General features: G+C 38.7%; 1 protein-coding gene across 1 annotated transcript in view; it reads right to left on the minus strand.

Annotated features, from left to right (window-relative positions):
- Positions 1-1,265: 1,265 nt before the first annotated feature.
- Positions 1,266-13,095, minus strand: part of LOC131036642 (uncharacterized) — a 64,853-nt gene continuing 53,023 nt past the window's right edge. Inside the window, exons 4-5 of the mRNA XM_057968573.2 lie at positions 2,682-3,074; positions 1,266-2,318 (exon numbers count right to left, since the gene is read on the minus strand). Of these exons, the coding sequence (XP_057824556.2) occupies positions 1,474-2,318; positions 2,682-3,074 (1,238 nt within the window). The 3' untranslated portion in view covers positions 1,266-1,473. The remainder of the gene's footprint in view (positions 2,319-2,681; positions 3,075-13,095) is intronic.

Genomic DNA, 13,095 nt, shown 5'->3' on the forward strand with positions numbered 1-13,095 from the left:
GCTACAGCCACTAGTCATGTTTCAAGTGTTTTCTTGTGGCAATGCCACCTTATAAGTGCACCTAGCTGTTGGAGGCAGCATTTGCTAACTTCTTGCCATGTTTCCTAAGTGCTAGGTGTGGATATGAAATCACTTTGCGACATCCTTTATTGCTGGGTGGAGTTCTACTAAGTCCCTGCCAACTTTTCACTGTTCCGGAGAAAATTGGTGACTTAGCCACACAAGAAATGTGCCAACTTCCAGCTGTCCACCTTTTTCTGCTAGGCGTGATTTACTTGACCACTATCTTTTGCTGACATTTGGTAGGGTTTCACAATTTAAAACCACTTACAAGTGCACCTCCATATTGCTGCTTGTGCTTTGTAGATTATGCTCTTGTTTTGCTACTTTAACTTGCCTTTTGTATGCTGCTGAGGAGGAATGAGAGGATTAACAACTTTAAGTCATGTAAATACACAAAAACAATATTATTAGACCCAATCAGCCCTAATTGGAAAATTAAGGTCAACTATTGTTGTTTTCTACTGAAGGTCAGCCCAAATCATGAAAACCTTGTTTTTTACTAGAAAATTATGCAAATTTCAAATGGGTGCCAACAAAATTTAAATTGAAAAAACCCAAAGAAAACAAAAGCTTGGACCTTTTGATTCAAAAGTTACTGCCTTGGATCTTGCAAATTTGCACAAATGCACAAGTTACCTTTAAAATGTAACATTTTAAAAAAATATGACTCAACAGAGATTTTTTACATTATCCTTATTAGAAAAGACCTTGATGGATAGCTTATGGGTATAGCAATGTAGGCTGGAATCATTGAAAACATATGCACAAAGGTTTTGTCTGCCCAGTTCGCATATATTGTGTAGCAGTAACTCGACATCCCTAATGACTAATGAAGATATCATACGTGCAAAGAAATTGCAAATGTGTATAACATTATGTGGAATCTGGTGGCTTTTAGAATTGATAACCTTGAAAGTGTGTATAACATTGCTAGGAAGCTAGTGTGTATAACATTGCTAGGAAGCTAGTAGCTTCCACAATTCATAATTTTTGTTTCTCATATTCTATATTGTAAGAAAATATTTTCAGTGATTGGTTGTTTTAAGTAGTTGTTTTATCATTTATAAATTCTAACCACAATAATCAGACCTAAAATAATCATTTCAATGAGAATAGGCCAAAAAAAGCTAGAAAAATAAATTTAAAAAGTTTTGAAACTTTAGAAGTTATAAAACCACTATTGATACGAGTACAAACATTAGTAAATAAAAAATTTAAGCATTTAATTGGTCATTTGAAAAAGTTGATTTGAATTCAGTGAATGACTCCATTAGGAACTAATAATAGAATTGACTCATCAACAAATTAGTAGCTGATGGATTGTCATTAATACTCCAATGGGTACTATCTGCCAACCTAGCAAGTATTTAGATGATCTCATATTAAAATTATAAGATAACAAATTAAAAATCACTTTTTATGATCTTTGCAATCTATGGCTATAGTTCTAAAAGATGCCATTACTGCAGCAACTTTGCATGTAAGGAATCCTGCAGCTCCAGCTAGAAGCTCTTGAGGTTTCAGAGTTATCATGACTTTTCCAGACGCATATTTTGATGTTAGAAACAAAATTGCTATAATCCATGATAGTCTTGTCAGCGGTCCCCTGAATCCTGAAAAGCTATCTTGAAACTTTTTAGTTTCTAAACTCGACAAGTTTGAATATTCCATGTCCATGTCTTGGCCTTGTTTTTCTACCCTTGATCCTCTACTAATATCATTGTCCTGGAATAATGAATTATTTTTGGCAGAACCTGGGTAACTCTGGCTCTCAAAGGAAGGAGGCCCAGGCAATTTGTCAACGGCCCCTTGCAACAGTAGCAGATAGATAAAGCCAAAAGTCCCACCTATTGCAAACCCATTTGAAATCTCTTGGTTGCCTGCAATTGCTGCAATGAGTGTGCCACTAGCAACGAGTATAGCATTGTATAGAAGCAAGGATATTTTTAAATCTTTATAATATTTCAAACTCTCTTGTTGTAATTTTCCAGCATCTTTAGAAGATGTCATTGTTCTATGCATACTAGAATTCTGAAACATTGTCCACATGTCATTACCAGATACTTCCTGTACTCTAGAAGCCCTCAGCTCAACTGCTGAGTCACCACCGTCTCCAAGCATAACTTCATTGGTCTGGAAAATATAGTACAATCCAACATTTTCACATTTTTGTTTTTCTAAATTATCAGATCTTATATCCACCCTTTGACTTGGAGGTATAACCAGAACACTTACCCTGCTTAATCTCCAAGAACCTGGATAACAAGAAAATTGGATCGGAGAAAAACAAAGGTACACATATATCAAAGATTAATAATGGTGTGGAATTTAATAATAACCACTGCAATATACATGAGATTTTCAGTCCGTTAAACTGAAAGCAAAAGCTTCTAGAAAAAAATGTGCAAACATATTATACACAATTTTTTCCAGAAGCTTTTAACTTTTGATGACCACAGCAGTTTAATGTCTTATCATGCATATTATAGACCGCCTATATTTCTTTTTATTTTTATTTGTTGAGGATGCAGAATTCACTCTCAATGGAATTGCAAAACAGATTCTTGTGATTTCATTTACAATTGTGAAGAGTCATAGACATTTTTATCATTACAAACCTGACTCCGGACCAATCCAAATAGCTACAAGCTTCCCTATGTCAGGTCCCCAGAATGTCAGACCATCCACTGAGCCTCTCTGAAAATGAAGTCTATTGCAGTTTTGTTGTACAATCTCTGACATGTCTGAAGAGAACACTTGAGAAGTGGGCAAAATAGCTGGAAATCTTTGAATGATTGAATTGCCATTCTCCCCAATTATACAGACTAGGATTCCAGCATTTGTATCACTCAAATCTGAAGAGGAATCATTGCTTGTAATCAATTCAACTCTATAAAGGGTCTGAGAAAAATCAGATAAAGAGTGTAATTCCTCTTCTAGTGAAGTTGTCAGACTATAGTTGGCTGGGGTAGATGGTAGAAGCTTTAGAGGCTGCACAAAGGCTTCAGAAGCTGCAACACCAAAGATACAACCTTCATAACCATTTAAAAGAGCAACAGATTAAGAAGAAACATCTTACATTTTCAAATTTAGAAAATCTATAAAAGATGCTATGCAGATACTATAGAAGTATTAGTTGTAGAAAAGCCTGTGAAATAAATAAGTAAAGGCAATTCCAAGGTTTTGGAAGCTTTTGGACATTCTAAATGTAACTGGATGGTTCAATCAGTGTATTATTTGCAAGGAGGGGGTGGACCACCAGCTGCACAATGACTGATGAGAAGAAATGTCTAGAGAAATCTCTCAGCCTGAAATAAGTTTCATTGTTAATAATAAGCATAATCATTTTGGTTCAATGAATAAATAATGTTTTAAACTTTTATGAGCACTTTGATGTGTGCACATGGTTAAGTGAAAGAAGTGAGGCCAAATAACTTCTAGTAAAAATGCCTGATCAAACATGCTCTATGTGGACATCACTTACAAATGTCTCGCAAATCCATATAATAGTGAGTTGAGATAACCATGCATCAATAATATCTTAATAAGTGTTGTGATGCATAATCAACTGTCAATAATGTTATGAGGTCACAAATTTATTAACAAAGTATCATCTAACTCAGCAAAGAGTTATTTTACTGTTGATAATTTGATAGTATAGTAGGATTTAATGTGGCATTCTGCAACCTTGGTAAGCACAACTATATAATACAAAAAATTAACAAGGGTGCCTGAATAACCAAAAAGTGGATTGCACTTATGAATCCAGAAAATTATGGAAGAAAAACTTCAAAACATGTGAAAATATCAAATATAGTTGTATTGATATGAAAATAAGATTTGATTATAAATGAAAATAGGAATTGATTATAAAGAGAGAACATTAACCATTTATTTAATACGAGTGAGTAGCTTCTCACAAGTTACTTGCATAGCTGCATTAACTAGACTCAACAAACCTTCTAGTATCTTCTCATACAACCATAACTACATAATAACAATGAATGTACCAGCCAACTTCATAATAAGCTTTGGGAAGAGACCTGAGTACCTTTTGCACCACAAACGGTTCTTTCAATACCTCACCAAGACCTCTGATTGCACTATCTACTTCGTCTACCCAGAGCAGATAACTAGCAATATCCTCACCTTCTAACATTCTTAGATTTTCAAATTTACCTTTGTAGATCTACAACTTGGTTTGCTTTACTTTAGTACCTCCTCCATAAATACCACTAAGCTTCTCCCAGACATCCCTAGCAGTGCAGTTGTGCATCACCTTTATAAGCTCACCATCAACTAGTCCACTCAAAATAGCATTTTTTGCTTTAGCATTGTTTTCATATGCCTTGATCTCTGTCGGATCAGTTGGAGGAGCAGGAGTGTAACCATTCTCATTAGATTGCCAAACACTAAACCTAATGAGGTTAGATAGGATTCCACCCTACACCGCCAGTAAGTGTAGTTTGTTCCATCAAATTGAGGTGCCTTGTGAGATCCTTCTTGTGCCATCCCATATCTTCCTCAAGCTATTGGGCTTCTTCCAAGGAACTTGGCTCTGTTACCATTTGTTAGCCACACCTGAATATTGAGAGAGGGGGTGAATCAATATTCAATCAAATCTCAAAACCCTTCAGCACCACTGAAAACAAAATACTTCTTACAACAGATCAGCAATAATGAAAAACAAAAAGAACAAAGCATTCAACACCATTGCACATGAGAACTCCAAATTTACGTGGAAAACCCAACAAGGGAAAAACCACGATGAGCAAGCTGCTTGGAGCTACTGTCCAACTCCAAATTCATAATAAAATAAATAGATTTCCAGCTTTGTTTTAGGGCTACAACCCAAGGAAGCTACAACTCCCTGAATAATAGTTTTATGACTTCAACCAAAGGACGTCCACTAGTCCCTGATGATTACAACATTAACAAAAGAGGCTACAACCTCAGAGTATCATGAATGATTAGTAAGTTTCCACCACAACACTTCGGCACCATCAATTGCCTTTGGCTCACTACCTCTAGCAAACTTCAAGACTAATCCATATGTAGATACCTTCAACTCACTACCTCCGATATGCATTAGACATTTCTACACACACTTCACAACAACCACACCACAACCACACCTTTTGCAATGATTTGATCTACTATTTATACCATCTACAAGCATCAACAAACTCTCCAAGTCAGCCAAGATGAAACGTATGAACATGAAACATGCATCGGCTCAAAAGGTCGACCTTAAGAACATCCGCGGAGAGAAGAGAACAATTGCGGTCCAACCCAAAGGATAAACAAGACCTAATTCAACTTGGAACACATCTTCATACTTGCAAGAACATCAACAAGGTGGCGTACTATTGTGACGTATTCACACATCGCCCCATTGCAAATGGAGACCCCTACTTTTTGCTTTCTAGGGTTGGTTTTCTTGGCCTAGTCTTTTAGGTTCTTGATTATTAATCTTTGCATTGGAGAGTTTCTAGAGAGCTCATTAGGATAGGATGGTCTGCTTGAGTTGAAGTGGGTTAGTAGGTGGTCCAAGTCAGGGTCTCTGTTGAAAGTTTCCTCTCAGTTTGGCTTGGGTCTTGTTTCTAGGGTTGAGTCTTGATTGAGTTTGAGGAAGTCTTTGTGTCATGCTAGGAGTCTTGCCTTTTGAGACCTATGCCATTGAGTCAAGTCAAGGATGCCTTGGACATTAAGTTGAGCAAACTTTTGATCATGAACAACGAGGAATTTGGGTGAGAAGCTCAAATTCACTCATGACCCTTCCAGAAGTACAGGAGTGAATTCTTCAAAAGAAAGCTTCCCCCCAAACTGGATGAAATACTCTATCTAAGGGCCTTGTTTGATGCAAAATCCACTTACCTATCCCTTAGAGAAGCATATCAATGAGACTTGAACGCAAAGGCTAGAAGAGAATGGAGAATTTGAGCTAGATTGTGAATTTCGCTCCTAACCCTTCCAGAGGTACAAGAGCGAAATCTTCCTTAGCTCTATTTGCCCTCCTATTTTGGACAAAAACTTCACTTTAAGGCATGGATTGGGAGGAAATTAGCTTGAATTCACCCTTGGAGATGCCTTGGACAAACTTGGACTTGGAAATTCGGAGAGAGTCTCGAATTGAGCATTATTGCAAAATTCGCTCCTGACCCTTCCAAAGGGATAAGAGCGAATTCCTTAAAAATCCTCTCTTGGTCCTAACTTGGACTATAACCCTTGCTTCCAGGCCTTGACTAAATGAAGAATGACCGTCCATGCCCTTGGAATGAGTTGCAACAATATTGGACGAGGAATTTGAGCCAAAAAGCAAAATTTCACTCCTGACCCTTCCAAAGGGTCCAGAGAGAAATCCTTATGGGGACATCCTATCTCACCTAAGTCATTGAAGGGTTGTCATTTTGAGCAATAGTGAGAGCAAATTGGCTTGAGTATGGAAAGAAAAGGATCAAAGTTCAAGGCTAAGGCAAGTTATGAGAAAAGAAGTGTGAATTGAGCCTAAGGGAGCAAATTTGCTTCTGACCCTTCCAAAGGGTCCAGAGCGAATTTCTTCAAGAAACCTTGTACCTTGCTCAAACCTTTGAACTAATATATTCCTAAGCATTTTTGAAGGCAAATGACTTGATCTTGATAAGGTAAGGGTGCGAGATGAAGTTCTATGAAGGAAGAATTGAGCAAAATAGCTATTTCACTCTTGACCCTTCCAAAGGGTCCAGAGTGAATTCTCTTGAAACCTCCTTTTGCTCCCAATTTACATTAAGCCTAGCGTTGATTGAAGTTGATTGAACTTAGAGGCATCCTTAGACATGCATTTGAGTGAGTTGTGGTCACAAAGTGTGAAGAATTTGTGCAAACATGCAAAATTCGCTCCTGACCCTTCCAGAGGGTCCAGAGCGAAATTCCTAGAGGGGTATGTACCTTCCAGGGGACACAAGCGAACTTGTCAATAGTTGCTCTTTGACTCCAAATTTGAGCAAAGAAAACCCTTAGGATGCCTTCCTAGCATCGACCAAGGTCAAAACAAAAGTAAAATGAAGGATAAATTGAGTGAAAATATGAATTTCGCCCCTGACCCTCTCAAAGGGTCCAGAGTGAATTTCATCTAAGATCCTGACCCTTCCAAAGGGTCCAGAGCGAAATCCTTCAAGGGAACTCCTATCTCACTCATACAATCGAATGAATCTCATTTGAGGGCGAATTGGCTTGATTGTGATAGAAGAAGGATGGAAAAGATAAGTCAAAGGCAAGTTGAGTATCAATTTCGCTCCTAACCCTCCCAAAGGGTCCAAAGCGAATTTTCTTGGAGGTCTTGTACCTTGCCTAAGCCCTTGAGCGAAACCTACTCCTAAGCATTTTTTAGGGCAAAAGACTTGTTTTTTATGAGAAAAGGATGAGAAATGAATTTTTATGAAGGAAAATTGAGCATGAAAGCCAATTTCGCTCCTGACCCTCTCAAAAGGTCCAGAGCGAATTTCACGTAAGCTCCTGACCCTTCCAAAGGGTCTAGAGAGAAATCCTTAGAAGGACTCCCTATTTCGTCTAATGCACTAAAAGGATCTTGTTTTAAGCTAAATTGATGGCGAATTGACTTGATCATGATAAGAGGAGGTTTGATAAGTTAAGTTCAAGGCAAAGTAATGATGAATGGAAGATGAATGGCATCAAAGGAAGAAATTTGCTCCTGACCCTTCCAACGGGTCCAAAGTGAATTTTCCTAAACACCTATTTACTCCTTGTTTGGGGTCAAAATCTTTGTTCCTATGGCGTGGTTGAGAGAGGGTTGATGTATACTTGCCTTGAGAAGTGAATTGAAGCAAAGGAAATGATGAATTTGAGACTAAATGTCAAATTCGCTCCTGACCCTTCCAGAGAGTCCAGAGCGAATTTCATTATAGGTCATGTCCTTGGAGAGGGTCCAAATCGAGTTTCATTATAGGTCCTGTCCTTGGAGAGTGTCCAGAGCGAAAATTTCATGATAGGTCCTGTCCTTCCAAAGGGTCTAGAGCGAAGTTGATTATAGTGCCTTCTTGTTGATGGTTTGAAGTGAGGAATACTATGTTAGAACGAATATATCATGTGTACTTAAAACCATTTTTGTTTGTTTTGCAGATTAACAAAATCAAGTTGGATGAAGATCAGGCCAGGACAAGGACGACTTCTTCAAACCTCATCATCGTCAAGGACACCCTAAGTGTAGAGAAGAAGACTAAAGTGTTAAAGACTTCAAGTGTTCAAGGAATTGCAAGCAATAGAGCAAGCTATCCTCAGGGTCCTCATTCTACCACATTAAGAGATCACAAGATATCAGAAGAAGGATCATACAAACATTTCAAGGTGATATGAGCTACCAGAGGAGAAGTGACTTGACCGTGAAGAGGCCTCATCAAACACAGGAGAGCCAAGGAAAGGTACATTGTTCCTCAAGCACATCGAGGACGAAGGAGGATCAACCAAGGTCAGTACAAGGGTATGTTGAAGAAGCAAATAGTTTTAGAAGAGTTAATCAAAGTTAGTTTCTCATCATCATCACATTGAATATCAAGAAATACAAAGTTCCTTGACCAGGCACAAACACAAGACAAGGTGGCATCCTAGTCACTATTCCTCCAATCAGAAGGCTCCACCTCAACATGTCTAGATTCAATGAACCACGCTTGCACATGAAGGCACAAATTCCGATGTACCTACCCCAATTTCCTATTGGTTCTCGTGCATTAAATGTAATTTTCTCATTGGCTAGACGAGTTTGTTGTAACAAACCCTAATTAGGGTTTTATCTTGTAATCCTAGCCATTGATTGTAAATCAATCAGAGCCATTGAAATGTAAAGAGCTCTCTATATAAAGCTTTGGCCCTTCATTTGTAAAAGTTAATAGTTAGATAATATAGGTTAGAATAGCTAATGGTCAATAGTGGAATAGTAATTAGGTTAGATTAGGAGGAGAAGGCAAGAAATTGTTGCCTAAATTGTAAATGAACTCCCTTTTCATTGAAGTTATGGTGAAATGTGTCGTTTCTTTGCAATATGCATGGTCTCTTGTTGAATCTTCATTTTAGATGGTAAATGATTAGATTGAATGAAGGAAGTTACTGAATGCACTCATGTGGAATCCGCCTAATCCATACCACTAGCCTCTTACTGATTGTAAGGGCGCCTTGCGTGGTCAACTGGCATTGAATGAGCTTAATCTCGAATTGTTATGCGTCTATTGTTCATGCATTAACTTGAATAGTGATCAATGTCTGATGGTGTAACGACTTGAACGCATTCGAAGCGTTCCTTGGAAGATTGCACTGAGCTGGTGTCAAATTGTTCAGTTTGATGGTGAGACCTAGCCTAGTAGGACTCCACCTAGTCGTTCATCTATCTTCTTGCATTCTAGGTTTTAGAGTAGACTTTATGAACCCTTTACCTTTTGCTAATTCTTTATTCTCCCTGGTGAGTAGATAGGACTTGAGTTCCAGCAAATCAAACACTCAAGCATTCAAATGTAAGTCCCCTTGTGAATCCAGCATAATCACATCAAACCAAGAGCTTATCCACACGCAAAGACCCTACATATAAGAACCTTGGAGTCTTCTCGAATGATCCTTAAGCAAATCTTCAGCATCTGAGAGATTTTGTTCAAGAGAGGATAAGATACCTTGGTATTTTATTCTGTGTTTGCATGTGCATGAAAAACACATCAACACGTACATACTCCAAGTCGGCTGGGATGAAACATATAGGCATGAAACATGCATCCCCCAAGGAGGTCATCCCCAAACACTTCTGCAGTGGAAGAAAAGTAAATGTAGACCGAAGCAAGACATAAACTAGACCCAAATCAACTTATCACACTTCTCTATGCTGGCCCAAACCACGAGACATTGACACAAATATACCAGTACGGACAGACAACCACTTAACCTTCCAAACGTCCACTCTGGTCAACAAACCGTTCCAGAAAGATCAGGAACCATAGTGCGGAGACCATAACATCTTATGACATACAACATCATTCCTGTACCATTCTTTCACACTGTCACATTCAATTTAGCTAGTGCAAACCAATAGATACTGAAATCAATCATCACATGCATGCTAGGCAACATAGTCATGAGATATAACAATTAGATCCTGTTGAGTGTAGAAGATGACTCTCCACTAGTCCTCCACTGAATTGATAGGCCTCGGCATTCACAAGTTCAATTGTTTGCTTGTTCAAGATCCATGTTCTCATTCATGCCCTCCTAGCACCAATTTTGTTGATGTGCTTTTTAGGACACCTCGAACGCACAATAAAATACTAAGTATTCTATCGTCTCTTGAACAAAGAAACCTCATATGCTAAAGAATATGATCAAATGAGATAACTCCAAGGTTTACAATGCGAACAATCGACTTAATGCTTTGGATAGACTCGGTGAATTTGATGTGATATTGCTGGAATCACAAGGGGACTTACATTTATGAACACTGCTAGAACATGGAATCTATACTAACTCACTTGGAAAAATAAAGATAAAAGAGATAAGGGTTAAGAAAGCCTATGCTAATCCTAAGAATGTAGGAAATGACTATTGATTTGGCAATGCCAAACCAAGCTTTGCTTTGCCATGTGAGAACAACTACAAAAAGATGGTGTAATCTCCTAGGGATGAGCGAATTGGAAGAAGTGATGAAACATGTCCTAACATACACACAAAGGTGGGCCGATATACAAGTTAATAAGCTCAAAGAACAAAATGCACAATTGACATATGATATGATGGGGAATCTAGATTCCCAATCATCTGATGAAGAGACAGAGAGCATGAGCTTTGGGGAAGGGGCAGTCCAAACATCTCATCCTAAGGGATCTAAAAGGAAAGAAAGTCACAAGGAAGGATCAAGGAAAAAGAGACAAAAGACTAGTGCAGATCATCCTTCCACTAGCACTTCATCTCTTCAAGTAAATCCTTGGAGTCCACCATACAGGATAATAGGAGTAGAAGAGCAGATCAAGAAACGAGATTTCCACCAAAAGTTAATCCGGTTGTGCAAAGACAAATTGTAGATGATACAACTGTAATAAATAAAGATGCTAACATCATGGATGAAGATGTGAACAGAGGAAGAAAGTCTCCTCTCCAAGAATATCAAGGACCCAAAGAATTAGAAGAGAGAGTAGAGTAATCAACTATCCCTACATGGTTGCGAGATAGAATGACTAAATAGGTAATAGTAGTGGAAGAAGATACAGCAAAGAGAGTTTCTTAGAGAAAATTGGCAAAACAACTGAGAAAAACAAAGCTACTAAATTTTCTAAGATCGCAAGGGATGATACAGGAACTCACACATTGCAAATAGCTACTCCAAGGGTGGATAAAGTAGAGGACGAGATCACTCCTGATGAATATGATGTAGAAACTATTGATTTGGGGCCTGCTACATCCAAACAAGAGATTGAAGAGTCGAATGATTCTGTAAAGGCAGTCCAAGATAAATTAAAGATTGTACGGGAAGATAAGAGGCGGTTGAAAAGGAATTAGATGTCCTAAGGGATTATGTTCAACAACTCATGAAGCCAATACGACAGGTCGATGCTTCATTCATCCCCCCAACAGTGCTTCCATCAGAATCAATCCAATATTTGGAAGGAATGAGGACATCAACCAAAGTTGTAAAGAGATTGATAGATAATGCTTTCGCTAAGGCAAATGAATTTTTTGGCGAATTGGTGCAAATTTTTGAGAGAGTCACTTCTATCCAGGACAAGATCCAAGTTCTACTTACCTCCTATGAGGAAATCAGAAATGTCAAGGAACTAACCATTCCATGGCTATAGGTACTTGTAGTGACGTATTCACACATCGCCCCATTGCAAATGGGGACCCCTGCTTTTTGCTCTCTAGGGTTTGTTTTCTAGGTCTTTTAGGTTTTAGTCTGTTAGCTTTTGCATGGTGAGTGCTGTCAGGAGGATCACTGGATAGCAGGCTCTGCTTGAGCTAGGGTGAGTCAGTTGATGCTCCAAGTTAAGGGCGTTTTTCAAGGTCTTCCTTAGGCTTGGTTTTGCTAGTGGTGTCCCATTTGAGTTCGAGGAAGTCAGTGAGTGGTTGAGCAAATTTGGCTAAGGAATGGAAGGGATGAATCAAAGATCTAGCCTAGGACAAATTCAAGCCAGTTTGAAGGTGAATTGAACCTAGAATGGGAATTTCACTCCTAACCCTTCCAAAGGGTCCAAAGCGACATTCATGTAAAACCCTATTTTCCACAAAAACTGGAGCTATATGTCAACCTAAAGGAGAAATTTGCATGATCATGAGGAAAAGAGGCCTAATGAAGTTTGTCCAAGGTGTGAGGAGGAGAAAATATGTGAGAAATTGGCTCAAAAGGTGAATTTTGCTCCTGACCCTTCCAAAGGGTCCAGAGCGAAATTCATATTTCCTCTATTGTGCTTCTTAGCTTGACCAAGTTAGGAGCTTCTAAGGCATGATTTGGTAGGTTTTGGTGCATATTTGCCTTGAAGAGGAATTTTTGGATCTCAAGATGATGAAAGCTAGCCTCAAATGAGGATTTCGCTCCTGACCCTTCCAAAGGGTCCAGAGCGAAATCTCCCTGTCTTGCCTTCCTTGGCCCTGAAAACCCAGTTGGACCTTGCCTAGACCAAGTTGGGTGATGGAATATCTTGATAGTGAAAGAAGGAAGTTGATTTGATCAAGTTTGATGGAGAATGGAGTGAACCAAGGTGGGATTTTGGGCCAAGATTGTGATTTTGGCTCCTGACCCTTCCAAAGGGTCCAAAGCAAAAATCCTTATACACCTCAATTTATCACTTGTCAAGACCAAATTCCTAGTTTTTGAGGCATGTGTGGAGGTGTTTATGAATGTTCTAACCTTAGGAGGTGAGTAAAGGTGGATGAGGTGAAGATTTTAGCCAAGAATGAGAATTTCGCTCTTGACCCTTCCAAAGGGTCCAGAGCGAAATTCTTGAAAACACTCATTTTTCCTTTAGCCAAAGTCTGGACCAAGGTGGAGATGCATGAGGAAGGACCTTTGTT

Source organism: Cryptomeria japonica, chromosome 1, assembly GCF_030272615.1.
Source record: "Cryptomeria japonica chromosome 1, Sugi_1.0, whole genome shotgun sequence".
NCBI lineage: Eukaryota > Viridiplantae > Streptophyta > Pinopsida > Cupressales > Cupressaceae > Cryptomeria > Cryptomeria japonica.